General features: G+C 50.9%; 1 protein-coding gene across 8 annotated transcripts; it reads left to right on the forward strand.

The window, feature by feature from the left end:
• The first annotated feature begins 9,406 nt into the window (after nucleotides 1–9,406).
• On the forward strand, nucleotides 9,407–19,152 carry SERHL2 (serine hydrolase like 2). 8 transcript variants are annotated; one of them, XM_040596883.1, is made up of 12 exons: nucleotides 9,407–9,656; nucleotides 11,498–11,719; nucleotides 11,788–11,901; nucleotides 12,978–13,019; nucleotides 13,753–13,772; nucleotides 13,973–14,047; nucleotides 14,844–14,953; nucleotides 15,218–15,297; nucleotides 15,656–15,690; nucleotides 16,443–16,519; nucleotides 17,962–18,055; nucleotides 18,372–19,152. In XM_040596883.1, the coding sequence occupies exons 1-12, from the start codon at nucleotides 9,425–9,427 to the stop codon at nucleotides 18,486–18,488; spliced, it is 1,218 nt and encodes a 405-aa protein (XP_040452817.1). In that variant the 5' UTR covers nucleotides 9,407–9,424; the 3' UTR covers nucleotides 18,489–19,152. The 8 variants fall into 8 exon arrangements, with proteins under 8 accessions (XP_040452817.1, XP_040452819.1, XP_040452820.1 ...); XM_040596885.1 differs by having other exon boundaries at nucleotides 9,407–9,652; XM_040596886.1 differs by having other exon boundaries at nucleotides 9,407–9,580.
• The last annotated feature ends 213 nt before the right edge of the window (nucleotides 19,153–19,365 follow it).

Consider the following 19,365-nt stretch of genomic DNA (forward strand, 5'->3'; position numbering starts at 1 on the left):
TCACTCACAGGACCCAAAATGTGTTCAGGAGCGAGGTACTTCTGAAGTGCCTTCATTATAGGTGGAAAACACAAGGATCCTGAAGTAGCTTTGTATCCTGTGACATGAAGAAGGAGATGGCAACCAAGCCATGCTCAAGCACTGGCTTCACTAGTGCTGCACTTCTTCCCTGTTAGCCTGAAACCAAGCCTGGATGTGTTTAAGGTGGAAAAACAAAGCCTTTCTTTAAGTGAGTTTTCTTAAGAAAAAAAGAATACAAGTAAATTCCCTAGAACCAAGAGACTCCCCATGCTCTCACCACTGGATTGGTGCTTGTTTCCCCAACTGCTTTCAGCGCATGGATACCTGCCCGAAAGGCTCTGTGTGATGACAGTGGGGATGCAGACAGGATAATGGTCCTGCTGTAAGCAGCTCACTTTGAACTCTGCCCACTGGTACGTCTCTGGAGAAAGCTGGATCCATCCTAAAGACAGGGTATCTGAGATGCCCAGGATGCTGATGACAGCATGGAGAAGCACAGCTCCCAGGAAGAGGCCAGGATTTGTTCTTAGAATGACAAGTTTTATCCTACTCGTTATTTTTTCCTCTGCCTAAGGATACATATACCCTCACTATCCCTGATACTGAAACTTTAAAAAACATTAAACATGAAAGCATTAATTGATAGAGCTGCTGACAGAATGAACCATTTCCAGAGAGTTTTGTCTGAAGTCCAGCTGCTGAGAGCAGTAGGTCTGAGTTCATTCTACCTTTGGATCATAGTTCTGCTTTGTGGTACTTCTCTGCTTGTTCTTCAGTAACCTCCAAGTCTTCCTTTGTAAGTTCAAAGATGTTGACATCCAGCAACCCAAGAGCCAATAACATCCTAACAGCTTCGCTCTTTCTCAGCGTGCGGATTCCTTATGGCCTGCACCAGGCAGAAAGAGCCACAAGCTGTCTATATGCCCCTGCCAGTTTGGGAAGTGTGGGAAGAAGAAAGGTATTTTGGGGCAGGTCACTGCAAACTGCTGAATAAAGATGCTTTTCTGGGAAAGCAGAAGGCATGCATTGCCTCAGAGTAAGGGAGAAAGTAATACAGTGAGGAAAAGAACTGAGATGGAGAGAATGAGGCACTGAAAATCTTCAGAAGAAAGTAAGAGAGGTACAGAAAAGTGAAAGGAGAAGAACATAGAGGGCACGCGGGGTAGGAAGATCTGTGAATGTATTAGATGTGTCAGTACTGCTTTGCCCTTCAGCCAGCAAACCTTTGAGTAGAAGCTCAGCTGATGCTGGAGCATCATCTCCAGTGGATGAATGACTGATGGCTTAGGGGCTCAGTGCCCTGCTGGGCGTCCAGCCAGACCCAAGGTGCTGCTGCCCACCGGTGTGCACCCTGGCTTTGTGGATGGAATGTGAAACTGCCCTGGTGATGGAACAATCCAAGTGGCCCAGACAGGGTTCCTGCCAGATGGCCAGATGGGAAGGAAGGGGCATAGGGCAGGCCTGGGTACTCTGGCATGAGAGGTGATGCAGGCAGTGCATGAGATTTTGTACAGAGAGGACAGAAGGATGCTTGGGGTGTGGATAGGAAATGACTATTCATGATCTCCTGATGTGCTGCAAGTCCATCCTGCAAACAGTACAAAATGTACAAACTTTGACTACACACAGTCTTAGGTGGTTTCTCCCTTCTGACCCTTCCTCCCCTTTTCTAGGTGGTCCCCCTTAACTTTCTAAAAGCCTCCTTTTAAGAGGTGCTAACAGCAAAGCATTAAGAAGAAAAAAAACCCTCAACAACAACACAAAAAAATAAAGCCAGGGCAAAACCAACAGCAAAAATCCCCCAGCCCCCTTCCTCTGCTCCCCTCAGAAAAAAAGCCCCAAACAAAAACACTTTTCTGTGGTTTAGAGCCAACGGAGGTTGTATTAGTTCAACTCTTATGAGAAAAATTAGCACAAGTAGTGGCCCCTTTGCGTGAAGCGGTGGCCTGGCCCCTCCTTCCCCTCCAAGAGCAGGGCTCTTCTCACTAACAATGAGAAACTGCTTCCCAGGAAATTGAAGGTATAGGGGCTGCCCAGGGCAGAGTGACCCAGCACAGCTGCAGCGAGCTGTGCACCACTGCTTGCAGGCTGCCAGCCTCTGGCACAGAGCTCGTGCACTCCCGTACCAAGAGATGCCGTGTGTCATGGAGGGCTTGAGAGTGGGGAGCCATAGCCAGCTGTGCAATGGACACTCCAGCCGCTACTGCTGATGTGCCTTCATTCCAGTCTGCAATACCCTCTGCTGTTCTGGCTTTCCTCCACAGCCACGGCAGACGTGCTTGTGTGCTTCAGCCTGCGCTGCCAGCCCCACACAGGGCTCCTGCATGCTCCTTGGCCGTGCCTGAGGCTCACAAGAGCAGCAGCGAACACGGGTCTGTTCTCCTGGCACCGATGGGCAACGTACAACCTGACGTGCCTGCAGGCAGCAAGGTTGGGAGCGAAGCTGAGAAGCCGAGCAAGCCAGCGTGCTGCTGAGCCTGGGCACAGCAGTTGCCGTTGGGAGGCTGGGCTTCACAAGGTGGCTGTTGCGGGGTGCAGAGGTGCGGAGCTGAGCTGTGGCAAGCAGAGGGTACGGTGCTGGGCAGAGGCAGCCCAGTAGGACAGTGGGATGCTTTGCTGGTGCCTGTTCAGGCTGCTATTTCAAGGACGGGGTTTCCCTGTGCAAAGGAGGGCGGGTGGGCGCAACCAGCTCCTTCCCTTACAATCACATAGGTCCAGAAAGCTGAGGTTAAAGTGTACCTGATCTTCTGCTTCAGGTTTTTATAACATGCACAGTTATTGATGTGAGGACACAAGTGTAGCAACTCTTGTATGTTTATTATTGCAAAACTCCAAAAGCAGAGTAAGGGAAAAAAGGCAGGGCAGTTCTCACTTGTTGCCAGTGCCATTACAGCTCTGTACACGCCCCTGGTTCATTACAGGGAGGAAGACCCAGCAGTCAGTGACCTTCTAGGTTTTCAAAGAAAGCACCGGGCTGCATAGCTTGATAGGTATTTAGGTCAGATTTAAGCAGCTGCAGAGTAAGCAAACAGCCTTTTATAACTGTATAGCAAACTACTCCCTCGTCTCTGAATCTGCCTATATGTCAAACACCCTAAAGCAGTAACAGAGGATGACCCGGGACGGGGGAAATGAGGTACCAGCCCACTGCACCAATGGACTCAGGTTGAGCTCCCTGCGGCTCTGTGAGCCCGTAAATCCATGACCACCTCAGCTAATTCCTCCTAACATTGCTGCACACAAGACATGGAGGGAAAAGCTCAGTTAAGGATTACATTGTGTGCCTGAGGCCTGTTGCTTCTCCGTGTTATCCCACATTTTCAGGACATGTTCCTGGAGTGCTGTCTAAAAGTGGTGGACCTTGCCTGGGTCCTCCACTCAGAATCCTTTGCCTGGAACACGTAGCCTCAGTCCTGCCCATGCTTCCCCAGATTTGTTCCCCCATGCTGAGATGGGAGGTGATGTTGAACCCTACTCACAGGATGCAGGCACAGTCTGACCTATGCCCACCTGCTTCAGGGTTTTCTCCAAAGCAAACAAAAACCGCCATGAGAGTCCACACCACAGGGAGTGATCCAAGACACAGACCCCATAGCGGAAAGGTCCTAAGTCAGTGCTGGACCTAGAAGCAGGGGGTTCTTCACCTGAGGAAGCTGAGCCTCTAAACCAAGAAAAACAACGTAGAAGACAAGAAGGAGTATAGCCATGGGCTATAGTTTTGGGAGCAGTTGTAGCAGAAGCATTGCAGGCTGGTACCATCCGAAAGCGGTGTCTGTTGCACTAGACTATTTTCCAGACCGGTCTGCTTTCCAGATGATCACAGGTCAAAGGAAACCATCACATTAATCATTGTTGTTTTGTTAAACATCCCATCTTAATTAAAAAACTGCCAATGGTTGGGAAGCTGCCACTACCCTAAGTAAACTGCTCAAATATTTAACTACTTTCTCCGTTATAACATGTATACCTCATCTCTGGACTGTTTTTTCTTGTACCATTGTTAGACAGAGCAGCAATTAGAGGAGGAAAAAATTAATCCTGCATAGGTATATTTAAGCTTTGATCATATCAGTCCTAAGCACTCCTCCTCCTTCCATCCCCTTAACAAGCCTTAGAGCTCTTGCAGGAAGCCTCTCCAACTTGTTAACTTTCTCCTTGAATCTTAGATGTCAGAACTGGGAATTCTTTCACATCAGTAATCACATCCATGGAACTAGCAGACAAAATAAAATCTCCTGCAATATAATCTCATTACACCTGCTTCACATTCCCTGCTTATACACCCAAGGATGGAATTAGCCTTTCTGACTGTGGTGTTGCACTGGGAGCTCACATTCAGCTGCTCCTATGCCATGAGTCAAGCCTTCACCAGAGACACTTCTTCCACAGACAGGGCTCCCAGACCAGAAAACGTGGACTGTGTTAACTCACCATTGGGCTGTTTCAAAAACATGTTACGTTCTTGTACCAACTTGAGCGTTTTCACACTTGCTAGCTTGTCAATTTTCAGTCCAATTACTACAAAATATGCTAGTTTGGTATCATTCCATTTTTAAAAAAATCAAAACACAGTGTAAGACTGTATCAGTTTCCTTGCTGGAGCCCTATCACATCAACAGCTTTTACATTTATCAGCCAAATCCATAACCCAAACCTGTGACTTACATCTCCAAAAGTTCCCAAGCAGTTATAGGTATTCTTTTCCATAAACACATGAGACTTGGCATTAACTAGAACTCTTCCCTTGTTTTTAAATTATCCTTATATGTGCTATTTCCTTATTCTGTCTGAGGTCAATAAGGAGCTGGTAGGCCTGTAATTACAAGTGTCAGGTTACTTCTGGTTTTCGCTATTATTTTGTCTCAGCCTATGGGAAACCTGCCAGATTTTCCAAGTGAAGGAAGGTTAAGTCTAGACAAGAGTTGGAGACAAACTCCTCTCCTTCCCCTGCCACTTCATACATTAAAATAGGTGCTTGTTCTAAAGGTATGTATGGGTTTTGTAGAGACCCGGAGATTAGCTCACCCCCCTAGTTAACTAAAACGGGCCCAGGGGATAGGAATCAGCAGACTCCTGAATCTGTTGCAAATATAAAAGACTTTCTGATTAAGAAGCAAACGGAAAGCTGAGACAGGAAAGAGTTTATTTGTATTATGGGTGCTCATATATAATTTATACACAATAAATGTTTCTAGCTATTTCATTAGTTGCAAATAAAGTGATACAAATGTGCACCACTTGGAGCCGATGCATGGTGTGTGCCTGGGGCTGCTTCCAGCTGAATGGTGGTGGTTCATGTGGGAATGATTTAACACTCCAGCAGCCCCACTATCCAAATTCTGCTATAGGTTAGTCCCTGGAGCAGATGCATGCCACTTTCTTAACCACTCATAGCTTGGCTTATTAACTTAAACAAAGATTTCCATTTAAACTATCACACTGGCCCCAAACTGAGATGGGTAAAGAGCTAGCATCTATTTGTCTCTCCCATTTTCTGCTGGGCTGGTCAGCTCTGGGATGGGGAGGGCAACAGGCACCTGCGTGGAGCAAGGAGAGAGAGACCACCTTAAGCTATCACAGCATTTTTTGAGCTTAATATGTCAGCAGCTATTTCAGTCATCAGAAACTCATTCACATTAGTGAAATTCAACACAAAACAAGGGAAAATCAAAGGAAAAGTACACCACGTGAGGTACTGTATGGGTCTGCTGCTGCTGAGCAGAGCCTGGGGATAGCAGGATGTTTATATCCCACCCCAATTCTTCCCCTGTGGGCAGCTTGTTTAAACTCTTGTGACTCCCTGGAACTATCTCCAAGGCAAGGGTTGTGGATGGGGCTCAAGGGAGGGAGATCTCAAATGTCTGCAGGGTATAGATCTGTAGTTCAGACCCTCATTGAGGCCTCACCTTTCTTAAATTGTGTTTTCCTTCCAGAACAAGTCAAATTAGGGGATAAGGTCCTCACCTCTGCAATCTTGTGTACAAGACAGAGACCAAAAGGGCAGCTGTTCTCAGGCAGGGGGACATCAAGAAGTTTGCATGACAAAGGGAAGAAGACTTATTAGGGATCCATGCACTGGAGAGGTGGGGGCTTCCCTGTGGTCGAGTGCCTCTCTCCTCCCACTGACTGCACTGTGGGCTGCCCGAGCAGCGCCTGCACCCAACACCAACAGCTCTGCACTCACCAGACTTCCCCCCTCTCTTGCAGGGATCACTCCCCTGTTCTGGGCTGCTGGAACAGGGAAGAAGCTGGTTCTTGTCACAGAAAGAACTGCTCTGCAGGCCCTAACAGCACCCCAGACCTGCCTGCTGCCCATAAACCCAAAGCCTGGGAGCCAGCATGCTGGGGCTGGTTATGGGATACATGCTGCCCTGTGCTCACTTTTATTTTTCTGTCTACTATAAATTGCAGCACATGCTCACGATGTGGGGCTTTATACAGAGGTATATCCCCTATATATCTTCTGAAAGGAAACACTTAAGCTAGCAATAGCATGGTTTTTTACTTGTATAACTGCACAAGAGAGTTTGGGGTACAGGGCTATTACTAATAGATCACCATAAATAGATCAATATGTCAGTACTTCAGTGCTTGAATCCAACCAGCTATGGGGAATTTGTCCCTTGATAGCAATCAATTTGCTGTACTTAAAGTTTCCTCATCCAATCTGCAGCTAGCACAAACTGATCAATGCTGTTCCAAGTCAGCAGAGAGTAACAGCTTTGCATGTCCCAATGTTCACTCTTGCAGGTCACCTCCTCCTTTGCAAGGACACCAAGGTTAAATTATCCTTTGCTAAGCACAGGGGATATCTCAAACTAACTCCCATTTCTTTATGCAAAACCAGCCTTTCTTACCACCAGCCCCATGCAGCCCAGCCAACACCCCAGCACCTTTCCAGGCAGAGTCTAATTTGATCCTCCACAAGCAGCAATTCCACTGCAGTAGCCTGCAGCATTTCTTAGAAGTAGCTGCAGCAAAATTAATTCTGAGCCATCTAAATTTTGCCATGCATCCTGCACAGAGCCCTCCTCCTGGGGGGTGGTTTGCCAGGTGGTTGAGGGGAAGATATGCAGTCTTGTAAGATGCTGGACTGCTCTTTCAGAGGGGTAAGAAGCATTGCTAAAGAAGTCATGAGGGACCTGGAAAAGATCTCAACAATCTGGCTTTGGCTAGTAGGATGATGGTCCTGCTCCTGAGGGAAGGTCCAGGGCTGCATCCCAGTGCAGCCTTCTCCACTTGGAGCTCTATCCCACATCACCAATTGCTGATGAATTCTGTGAGAAATTTTTCCTTTCCCATGAGGTGCCTGCTGATGGAGCTTCCTACCAGAAGTGACTTGGGATGCATGTCACAGGAGTCCAAATTCACTAGAGAACGCATCATTCCCACCTAAGCCCCAGAGGTCATGTCTGTGACTCAAAGCAGAGAGAGACCAGATCCTACTGGCTGCCAGAGTTGGGGAGACAGCCCAAGGTGGGGGGGAGAGGGTCCAAGAGCTGTGAGTGGTGACGCACATACCACCAGTGCAAGCATTTATAGCAGGTCCCAGTGTTATCCCAAACAAGGCTGGTGCCCAAAACTGCTATTAGGTAGAGGTCAGGGCTGCCAGATAAACCACACTGATAATTAACATCTACCTACAAGCTCTGTCCAGAGCTCTTGGCTGTTAACAAGCTCCCTGGGATCAGCTTCCAGCATGTAGCAGTCAGAGGATGTTGCTTGTGTGTACAAGTTCTCAGAGGTAAAGTTCCCTGTGCCTGAGGGACATGTGGCAGCCAAGGCCTGTGAAGGGGATACCCTGTACTGTGCTTGCATGGCTGGCTGGACAATGCCACCACCTTCAATAGGTTCATTCCACTGCTCTCCAGAAGTGGGTCTGGCTCACGAGGATAGGTTGTGTCATGTTTCAGGTCTGCATGCCTGATTCTCTCTCCTTTTCGGATCGCTGTTACGTGGCAATGGATTTTCCCGGCCACAGCCTGTTGTTCCACCAACCGCAGAGGTTTGTGCAAAGGGTGCGTATCACTTCTGCTCCTGATACAGGGTCCTCTTCCTCAAAAGCCATGCCACAGCCAGAAGAACCACAAGCCTAGCAGACACTGCGTAACAATTACACCGCTTTATGGTGGCTTGTGTCACCAAGAAATCCCAGCAAATCGCAGGAAGGTGCTGCCCTCCGCAACAGCAGTGACTGATTATGGAGTGCATTTTACAAATCTGTTCTGCAAGCTGTCTTTTGCTTTTCACCTTTTGTAATCAGACACCTGCCTCTGACAGTTGTAGGAAAGAAGCCATACACGGTACTGTGTCCTCTCACGCTCTATGTGGCTCCCCAGCATTTATGGTCTGTTTTCCTGTTCCTCCCTCCATGGAGGCCTAAGAAAAAACAATGCACTGGACTTTCCAAAACTGTAAGAATTCATGTTCTGATTTCCCTCATAGCTCCTATTTCTTCTCAGCAATGGGTCCCCAAGGTTACCTTTCAACTACTGTGGTGCAGAGCCTATTTTGGCAGGATAAGTTTGAGCTAGGCAGGACAAGCAGGGCTGTAAGCTTCTACACTGGTTTCTTTCAAGCTTTGCAGACCGTTCTGAAAATGTATTGTGTCATTTAGGAGACTGATGTGCTGAACCAAGCAGAGAGTTTTCAATTACCAATATAAAAAAAAAAAAAAAGACTCCCTAAGAACAGACATTCATTCTACTCTCTCCAACTGATCCAGCAAGGCATCCCACTGCTCACAGCATGGTTTGACTTTGCTTTGTTTGACTGCAGAGTCCTTCACTGAAGGGGATCGGTTGTGGTCTGCATTAGGCCTGGCAGACTGATTGCTGGAGGAGATGCGAGGCACCAGCAAGCAGTGTTCCCAGCCATCCTCAGATACATTCTTGAAGCCTGGTCTATGCAGCCAACCCCCCTTCTGAGCAACTAATGAGGCAAACTATGTAGAAGCCTCTCTAGCTAAGAGGGGTCTGTTTTTGCAGAAGAGTGGAGCAGCTAAGGCAGTGCTGTCTGCTGTTTATCTGCTGCAGCTTGGTCCTGCCGTAGAGTCAGTGCACTGTGATGGGTCACAGTATGGGAGCAACGCGATTCCAGCAAGTGTTAAGAGTTCAGAAGAGTTTCTCTATCAGAGAGAGACAGAAGTTTAGCATTGGTGTCAAGCACTGAGCCTTTTTGATGTCGCTACGATGCTCCTGGGTCACAGTTGAAACACCTCACGCTGTGTTGCTGCAGTACAGGCAGTTTCCATTGTCAGTAACGTGCTTTCTGCAGGTAGTCAAGGATGAGGCCGTGCCTCTGTGACTGCAACTCCTCACAGGTCCCTAACATGCCCAGTAGGTTGATCGCAGCTCCAGATCCCTGGTAGATCATTAATTCCATGTTACTCTCACCAAGCCCCATGCAAATGCAGGCTCTGAGAAAGGTGCCAGCTCCTGCCCACAGCTTCCACCTGCCCCAGGCACCACAGGGCAGGAGCTGGGTCACGCCAGGGGCTCCAGAACCAGCTGGAGGAGGTGGCGGCTGCCGTGGTTCCACCTGTTTGCACAGGCAAGAGGTTTGTGGGTCTGGAGAAGGGGCCAGGCTGGGCTGCTGTGACGGGGGAAGAGCCAGGCCAGGAGGAAAGCGAGTAGGTGCGGTGCTGTAGAGGGTCGCGTTTGCCGGGATGGGCCGCAGGGCCAAGGGTGGGGAATGGTGGGGAACCTGGAAACGCTCCCCGGGCAGGGAAAGCCGCCCCTCCCGCCCACCACCCCGCTTCCCAGCCGGAGCCGCAGCCGGGAGGCGACGAGGGAGGACAAAGATGGCGGCTGGGCCGCCCCAGCGCCTCCCGCGGGCCGCGGCGGCCCCGGGCCAGCGGCGCAGCAGGCGGCGCCCCGGGGAGGCGGGGAGCAGGGCGGCGCGGCCGGCATGGCCCGCCCTGCCGCCGGGCTCCGTCCTCCCGCCGCGGCCTTGCTCTGCGCCCCGGCCGGACGGAGCGGTAGGGCTGGGGCGGGCCGGGCGCGGCGTGCGGGCGGCGCGGGGAGCGGGGCCGGGGCGGCCGCCAGCAGCCCTGGCGCTCCGGGTGCCGCGGCCGTGCGGAGGTCGGTCCCCGGGCAGCCCTTCCCCGGGACCGAGACCAGCTGCCCCAGGGTGCCCGGAGGCGAAGGCCCAGGTGTAGGGAGACCCCACCCGAGAGCCGGGAGGGACCCCGGGGCCGGAGCCCAGGCAGGGCGGGCTCGGGGAGGGCAGTCAGGCTCTGCCAGGAGCCCAGCCCGCCAGGCAGGTCCGTGGGGAGCGGGCAGGCCCGCGGTCACGCCGGGAAGTCGGCCCAGGGTTGCCAGGATCGGGCCCGATCCGGATCAGGGATCGGGGTCAGGCGCGGCCCCACGGTGGCGGCAGGCAGGGCCGTGGTGCCGGGGCTGACATCGCTGCTGCGGACCAGCGCTCCCGCAGCGGGGCTGGGGATGGTCCCGGTCCCGGCTGAGCGTAAATCGGCTCATGGGTGGGAGGGAAAGATGTAGGGGGGAGAGAAGGGTGATAGGGAGGCCCCAGGTGTGGCTGACTGGGACCATTAGGGCCTGTAATTGGTCTCAAGGCCCTGACAGCAGCCTCCCCTCTCAGCCTACCCCCTCTGACCTCACACCTTACAGAGGTATGGGCTCAGGAGGGACTTGCAGAGTGATTTAATTGCTGTTAGGTCTCAGGGGCTATTTAAGGGAGCAGAGATCTGAAACATGTCACTGGGAAGGGTATATGGAATGGGAGACTTGGGAATGGGGGTCCACAGGGGTCAGAAGAGCCTGGGGGTAAAGGGGAGGTATTCAGACCACCCCTGGAAGATCCCCAGAGGCTGGGTAGTGCTGGGGGTTCACTCAGGAACCTGAGGCTCAGTAACAGTTAGAGGTAGTGCAGTGATTGCCAGGCAGATGCGCAGTGGTGAGACGGGTCTGAGGTTGAGCAGGTGCCTGGGAGGTGGTGGACCCATATCCCGTGCAGGGTCCCTGGCCCTCAGGGGTGCAGAGGAGGGTGACAGCAGAGACCTGCTGTGTGGCATGTAGCCAGCTGCTCTCTTGAAGGTGCCAGCTGGTGGTGTAAAAGAGGAGAAACACCAAGGTAAAAGAGAAGGTGGTAACAGTCTAGTACAGGAGGCAGCATCCTTATTCCCCAAATTGTCTTTTTGGTCCAGGACAGGTGCCTGGCTGACTGCAGCTAGCTGGGGGAATTCTGTGTGGTTCTCTCTTGCCAGAGCTCCTGTACCTTCTGGTCAGGTTGCAGCTGCTGCAGAGACACAGAAAGGAGGGTTTCTCCTCCTGCATAGGGAAAGCATGTTTCTTCCTACGAGCATCACTAGTACGTGCTGGGAGGAAGATTCCCCAAACAGGCAGCCAGGGACGGCAGCTTGGGATGTTGAATGGGGAGCTATAAATCATCAAGCTGCTAATTAAGACCACAGGAGGCTGGTGAGTTACTAAAGACCTGTATTACTCTTTTTCAGAGCTCTGGGCCATTAACAAGATTCCTGGGACCTACTTGAGTGCGGCTCTCCAGGGACATCACTTTATTTTGGGCATGTTCTCAGAGTTAAAGTTCCCAGTGCCGTGGGGCCATGTGGCAGCCAAGGCCTGGGGATCCTCAGAGGGACACCCTGTGCTGTGCTTGCACGGCTGGCTGGACAATGCCAACACTTTTGACAAGCTCATTCCACTGCTCCCCAGAGGTAGGTCTGGCTCATTAGGATGGTTCTTGCGTTGCAGGGCTACACATCTGATACTCTCTCCCTTTCAGGTTGCTATTATGTGGCAATGGACTTTTCTGGCCATGGCTTGTCATCCCACCGACCTGCAGGCTCCCCCTACCATTTTCTGGATTATGTGACCGATGTGCGCCGGGTTGCAGCAGGTGGGTGGTTGAAGGGGCCCTTGAGGGGATGTTTGTGCAGGGGATGCTGTATTGCTCCTGCTCCTTAAACAAGAAGGCAGCATTTACTGCCAGAAGGGTCAGTTCCCTCTGCTTCTCCCCAGCCTGATGTTAGCTGATGCTCTGTGACCACAGACTGAATCAGTATCCCTCTTCCTCACTATCTTGTGAGAGGAAGAAACAGAAAGCCCTGGGAAGCGAGTGTTTCTGTACTAAAAAGCAGTAGTGGCAAAGTGGTAGATGCAATTAGTTTTGCCAGACTGACTTTTTGTAAGCAGCCAGTGACCTCTAACCAGTGTTAGGAGTAAGCTGGAGACTCTTGATTCTCCCAGATGACAGCTTGCTTTAGTATTGTACAAAGAAAGCTGTAAACCAAGGTGTCTTGGGTTCTTAATAACTCCTGATATAACTGCCCATCTCTGTGCTGATCTTGTGGGAGGTTGTGGCATGTGCAGTTTTGCATCCCTCATTCAGTATACCAATAGCCGCTAGAAGTTCTTTGATGTACTAGAGGGTAAACCACATCTTTCAGTGAGGTATATTTCAGATGGGCAGCACTGTTGAAGCAGTATTTTCCCATAAGCCTCTTGGAGTGCCATAAAAATGCACTGAAGAGCCTGATGTGCTAAATGGTCCAGAGAGCTTCCGCTTGGAATAATCATGATTTCCCCAAGGCAGTGGACCTGTCTCTGTGTCCTCACGGCTCTTGTGGAATGCCCTGCAGCAGGATGCTTTGTCGAGGTTTCTCTTTTCCAGCAGATGCTGCCCAGTTAGGCTCCTTTGCTTCTTGCCAGTCTTATGTCTGGCAACGAAAGGGAATTTGCTGTAGCTTGTTTGTCATACAGAGAGAGCTTGATAGCTGCATGACTTAACTACCAAGGAAACGAGGTGGTAGAGGCTCTTTTTCTTTAAAACTGGCCTATAATTTCTGGATTAGGAAGAGAACTGAGCAGTGCAAAAGCTCTCTCAGGGGAAAGGGCCCATGTTGGAGAAGCAGCAAGATGCCGCTGCTCTGGTTTCTAATGCAGCACTGTCTGTTTTTGTCTATTGCCACTTAGCCTTGCAGTGGAGACGGTTCACCCTGATGGGTCACAGTATGGGTAAGTGGCTCTTGTCCTTGTTAGCTGTGAGATTTGTGGAAATAGGATTAGATAATTAATTTACAAGACATGCTGCTAGGAGCTGGGCTGGAATATTTATTATATTCTGTCAAGTACCAGGTTCCTGCTTGAGCAATTCAAAAATCCGTGCCCTTGTAATGCCTCTGCTTTCAAGACCCTGTAGTATGAACAGTGGTAGCTCTCGCTGTGGGCTTTTCCTCCACCCCCAGGAGGGAACAGTGATGGGCAGAGATGGGTGATAAATGGCAGGAGAATTTGCAGCAGGCCCTCCTGCCCAGTTCCCACAAGGCCACAAAGCCTGTGGACAGCAGGCCCTTCTTGGTGGGTCATGGAGCTTGCTGAGAGGAACCGAACTCCAGGCTCTATCCCCTTAGGCTTGGGACGTGATTGGGTTTTGCCATGATCTGGGTTTTGCTCCCCAGGGCTGCTCTGGCCACAGCTTACAGGACCTGTACACCATAGCATTTTAACTAGTAACTTCTCCATGGCCTTTGCTGTGTGAGAGGGAGGTGGGGATGGTGCAGGATGGGACGTTCAGCCCTGCTCTCTGCCTGCATCCTGTCTACTGGGAGAGCTCTGTCTGCAGCTGGGGCTTTATCCCTTGGCACAATGTACATTTCTGCTTCTAAGGCAGCTCCTGCTGTGGGAAAGGGTACTTTCTCTTACTGGGGGATGTCCTGGACATAACTGGACACCGTTCTCTCCTTTGCAGGTGGGTCTGTGGCAGGAATGGTGAGTCAAGCATCCTTTCTTCATGGGGTTTCTACAGCTGGAAAGACAAATGGGAGAGGAATAAAGGGACAGACGGCGTGGGACTCGGATCTCAGGGGAGGAGAGGCCTTTCCCTGGCTCCCTCTCCAGTGGAGCAGGACAAAGACATCACTCATTGCTCAGTTTTTCTCTTTCTCTCATATTGTTTCATCTCTCTTCAGTTCTGTTCCCTTTATCCTGAGATGGTGGACAAGCTGATCCTGTTGGAAAGTCTTGGCTTTATGCTAGCTGCAGAGGTTAGATTTCACATGTCCTTTCCTTCCCTTTGTAAAGTAAAAAATACATTTTTCTTTTCTTTCCCTTCCCTCATTTGCTTAGAGAAGGCACTGATGTGACCAGTTCCTGGCAGTTCACACAAGTCTCGGGGCTCTCCTTTTTGGCAGCCACAGATCTGCTCCTTGTTGCATGGCCTGAGGTCCCTGCTTAGGGTGGCCCTTGAGACATTTGGTAGTGTTCCACATCCTGCAGTCTCTTAGCACTGAAATTCACTTGTCTGTGCCATGTCCTTGTACAAAAGGAACTGGAACCTCTGTCCAAGGAACTGCCAGCTGAGGTCTTTTTTGCCAACAGCTTGTTAGGTGACCTGGGTGCAAGACAGGTGGATTTTTCTGTTCCTGGCAGGACACAAAGCTGTATTCCCAATCTGCCATCATCGCTACCAGATGCTGGAGCTTTGGTTGGCAGAAGTGGGACAGAAGCCCAGGGTCGGAGAGACAAAAAGATAACAGATTTCTCTTGTTCTTTTCAATAGTTGTCCTCAACTCAGAAGTGAGGTAGAAAGAGGCAGAAAAGGTTGTGAGGGTAAAAAGTTACTAAGTTCTTTATAGCAGTGCTTAGCTTTCTATCCCTACCTTGCTGTTTAAGTGTTGCTGTTCCCTTTCCCCCGGAAATGGATATTTTTAATATGATGTCCATAACTGGTACCAGTTCTGAGGGATGTTGAAGGGTGAAATACCCTCTTCTGCCTTCTGATAAGGAGTGCAATGATTCAGAACAGCAAGGTTACCCCAGTTCCCTACCTCTTTGTTTCAGGACACTGATGCATGGCTGAAATCAAAACGGACGGTGATTGACAGATTGCTGAGTCTAGAGGCAAAGCAGCAAACTCCCAAAGCACGGAGCCCCGAAGCAGCATTGCAGAGGTGGGTTCCCATCTGTCCTCTTCACTTGCTGCCTGTCCTCACCTTAGAAAGAGTTGCAGCTCTGTGAATGGGAAACTGTCCCTGCACTTCCCCGTTCAAGTCCTCCTGGAATCTCAGCAAGACCTTTTGCTTCTGCTGCCAGAAGCCGCTGCTGCTTCCTGCTCTTTTCTGAAGCAGCCTGAGAGCTCGCTGTCACCTTGTGCCATTTTCGCTTTGCTTCCTCCCTTTTCCAGCAGCACAGTCTCTTTGGCATGTCTCCCCCAGGCTCTTAGAAGCAAACAGACATCTGACAGCAGAGGGTGGGGCAATCCTGCTGCAGCGAGGAGCAACTGAGACACCCGCTGGTAAGGGGCTGCATGGAGACAGGGCTCATCGCAGTGCTGGGCCAACACTGGGTGTGGGAAGGGAGCAGCGCCAACAGCCATTGTCTTTTGTAGGGTACAGGGTGCCCTGGCTACAAGTTTACACAGCCTGAATGGGATCAATTAAGTCTGGAGGCAGACCTCTCCATTCCCAGCAACTGGGGTTAGTGCTCAAGTTATAGAAGGGGGCTAAAGAAAAGAGATCAGAAAGGAGGAGAATCTGAGTTAATCCTATTCCTCCTGTCTCTTAAAGTCTTGGGCAGACCCCAGAGGTGAGGGGAAACGGAGCAACTCCAGCTCCTGTGAGACATGAAGACTTTCTCTTGTTTTTTCATTCCAGGATTGGTATATAACAGAGACATGAGAGTCCGTACCGTGAGTGTTGCTCTTCTGACATGCCCCCTGCTGCTTTTGAGCCCTGAGCTTATGGAAAACTCAGGGATAGTGGAGGCTTGCTCACTGAGCCCAGGCCCTTCCTCCACCCAGCCGTTTACTTTCTGCTTCCCCAATTCCCACATCTCTTTTAAATGGTGCTGTTAAAAGAGCCTGCACTTGATCATTAACTGACTCAGCTTACAGAGTCACTGGAAAATATTACTGATTTCTTTTTTAGCAGTTCCTCTGCCCCAGGGCCTCCCAGCCACATTTTCCTGCCATTATAACTCTTCAGGCAGCAGATGGATGGATGCTTTCTGTCAGCTTCTTTGTTGGGTCACCCGTATAAGGGGAGAGAGTTTAACAGTCCTTATGTTTGATATAAGGGCCTCCACTACCTGTGCTACTGCCAGGGTATGAAAGCCAGAGTAGTGTACCATCTCCTCTTTAGTAAAAGGATTTTTAAAGCTTTTCTCTGCTATGAGATCATTCCTGCATGTGCTGCATCTCAGCAGGCAGCGTTGTTGGCAGTCCTGAAACGCAGCTGGACAGAAGGAGCCTTTGCAAAGCCAGCTCCTCTTCTGTGCAGCCTGGCTGCCTGTCATGTCCCAGCACAGCAGCTTCAGGGCCACAGCCACTTCTGCCTTCAGAGCTGCTAGTACAGGAGGGATCAGGGACACCCTCTAGGGACACCCTCTGCCCCCAGCTGCTGTCCCTGACCATTGCCACTTTCCCTGTCTTTGTGCCTGCAGCAGAGTCAGGAGGCCTTCACAGTGGAGCAGTGCGTGGAGCTCCTGCAGAAGATCCAGGACCGTGCTCTCATCATTCTGTGAGTGAGGCACAAGCCAAACCAACCCTTGCTGCCTCCCTGCAGCCCGGGCAGAGGGAGTGAAGGTTAGACAGGAACCTTCCACTACCCGCTCCTCTGCAGCAGCCACCCAGACCTTCAGGCCAGTTGGCACAACAGCACAGCCTCACATGTGAGAAGCATTTCCTAGTTCCCCACTACTGCCCTGGGCCAGGCAGGCTCCTGGAGCAGGCAGAGAGTATCTGGAACATTCTTCTCTCAGCCTGGTGCTGTGCTTTCAGGCTGGGCCCCCTGATGCAAGGCTGACTGAGGAAATGCCTGTCCTGTCTTCCCTGTGCTCCTGCCTTCATGCCCCTGTCCCATGACTTTCCATCCTTTGGCCCTACAGCAAGGAGCCATCCGTGAAAATATGACCCTCCACAACACAGCTCCTTCTTGCTTTCCTCCTGGCCTGGCTCTTCCGCCCGGTCACAGCAGCCCAGCCTGGCCCCTTCTCCAGACCCACAAACCTCTTGCCTGTGCAAACAGGTGGAACCACAGAAGCCACCACCTCCTCCAGCTGGTTCTGGAGCCCCTGACATGACCCAGCTCTTGCAAGCTCTGCCCTGTGGTGCCTGGGCTAGGGAGGAGCTGTAGCAAAGTAGCTTGGGGCTTGCACAGAGTCCCACAAGCTGTGAAGCTGTCTGGGGGGGTAGCTGGTTCTGTCAGTCCTCTGCATTTTTCCTTGGAGGGCAAGATGTGCAGGGCTCTGGCTACCTTGGCCTGTGTGGTGCTGTGAAAAAGTCCCTCTAGGAAACAGGGTGCAGTTTTGGCTTCCCTGGTCTTTTGAAATCATAAGAGGCTAAGGATTTTCCTACTTATCCAGAAATGCAACTTTACGGTAAGGACAAGTCCTCTAGGCCATACAGACTGAATGCCTTTGAGCCTGGCTTGTCACCTTGTCCCATCACCTGCAGCACGGTAGGAGACAGCATGATCTTAGCTCTGCAGGTCTGATGCTGGCTGCCTTGGTACTGCCCTGGTACCTCCCTCCCCGAGCAGGACACACCCTGTTTAAAACAGCAGCATGGAGGGGAGAAAGGGACTGAGGGGAGATGTAGAGGCTATATGAAAGGAAAAAGAGCAGAAAGCAGGGTGGGGGCAGGGAATGGTGTACTCTGACCAGTTAAAGAGTCAGTCCTGGGGGGACACAATATTTAACCAGTCTCTACTCTGATACTACTAGGCAGTCACCCAAAGTATTAAACAGATAGTTGGATAGAAAATAGCTGCTTAGCCAAGCTGTGTGGTGCTCCTCCGACTACCATGTATGATCCTGTAACCTTGCTGCTTACGAGCAGCCTGGAAAGAGCAGTTGGGTCTGTCACCTCACTGTCTTAGGGACACTGCTTCTGCCCAGGACAGCAGCAAAGACAAACTGAGGCATGCTATGTGTTGTACTGAGCCTTGCCCTTGCTTTTCAGAGCACAAGATGGACTTTTGGTACCGCACAAGCTAGACAGCAGAAATCACTTTGCGAAAGCTCTACGGGAGGAGTTTGAGTCTACTCTCAAAGAGGTGAGAGCAAGCTCCATCCTTGCATCTCTGCTCTGTGCACCAACCTGGGACCAGCAGCTAGGAAGCAGCTCACCTCGATGGACAGCCCACACTAGTGGACTTGTCCTGAACGGCATAGCCCTTACATGGCAAGGGGGAAGCCAACCTTGGCTGCTGCCAAAGTCCCAAATTAATAGTGCCCTCCTGGAGCCAGCTCTTCCCTAGTCCTCCCAGCACTGTCCTGCCTCACTTGCCCCGCAACCCCCTGGGTGCCACACAGCAAGCACAGCTTGCCCGAGGGAACTCCCGGGCCATATCTTGTGTCCTTTCCCTCCAGCACATCCAGCTAGTAGAGGTGCCTGGGAGTCATTTTGTGCATCTGAATGCGCCTGAGGTGGTGTCTGGAATCATCAGCAACTTCCTGACACTGCAAAACACCAGAGCCAGGCTCTAAGAAGCCCTCATCGCTGCGGCAATCCAGGAGAACAGGGAGCCAAAAAGCACACCCTGGAGGAATTGTCACCATTCCTAACTCGCATCCAACATCAAGTGTCATGATACCCTCTCCTATGCTTAGCTCACTGCAGGATGGAAGCAGGTCTGCTCAGGGGTTCCCTGGAGGAGGGCTGAGCAGAGTTCTTCAGTTGTCAAAGGGAAATGGAATCCCTTCACTTCCAGCTCTGTGAGTACAGGGATAGAGGCCCAGGGTGGCCTTCCCCGTGCTTGCACCCTGAAATGGAGCAGAAATACAGGTAGAGACATCATCTGTGGGAGTAGCATGAGAAAGGTGGCTCACCTTACCTCCTCCCCAAGGATGGTACACCCAGGCTCCTTCCAGGATTAGACCTTCTGAATAAACAAAGTGTTCTGCTTCTCTGCTTACTTCCACAAATGCCTGAGCTCAGAAGGCCTTGGTGTCTCTGTTCTACTGTGAGAGCTGCTGCTTTTTTAATCAGCTTAAATAGAAGCTCACCTGGGCACAGAAGGCCATTTTAATGAACTTCTAGGGAATGAGTCACTAATCCTCTAGCTGAAGCAGCTGGGAGAACTGCTATTAATGGAAAAGTTGGCAAGATTATTTCTGTCCTTCTAAATAAAGATTAATCTCCTAATGTTAACTGTCTCCTTGACTTTACAGGAGTGAACCTCCTTTCTTTTGGGACACTCGCCCAAGGAGCTAGAACACCAGTCTTAGAAGGCAGCAATTTTTACATGCAGCCTGCTTTAGATAGGCCATATTAAGGATCCATCTGCCTCCTAGTTAAAGTGATGCAAAAAGCCAACTGCAGCAAGCAGGCCTGGCAGTTTCTCCATGCAATGGAAACTACAGG

This window comes from Falco naumanni, chromosome 5, assembly GCF_017639655.2.
Source record: "Falco naumanni isolate bFalNau1 chromosome 5, bFalNau1.pat, whole genome shotgun sequence".
Classification (NCBI taxonomy): domain Eukaryota; kingdom Metazoa; phylum Chordata; class Aves; order Falconiformes; family Falconidae; genus Falco; species Falco naumanni.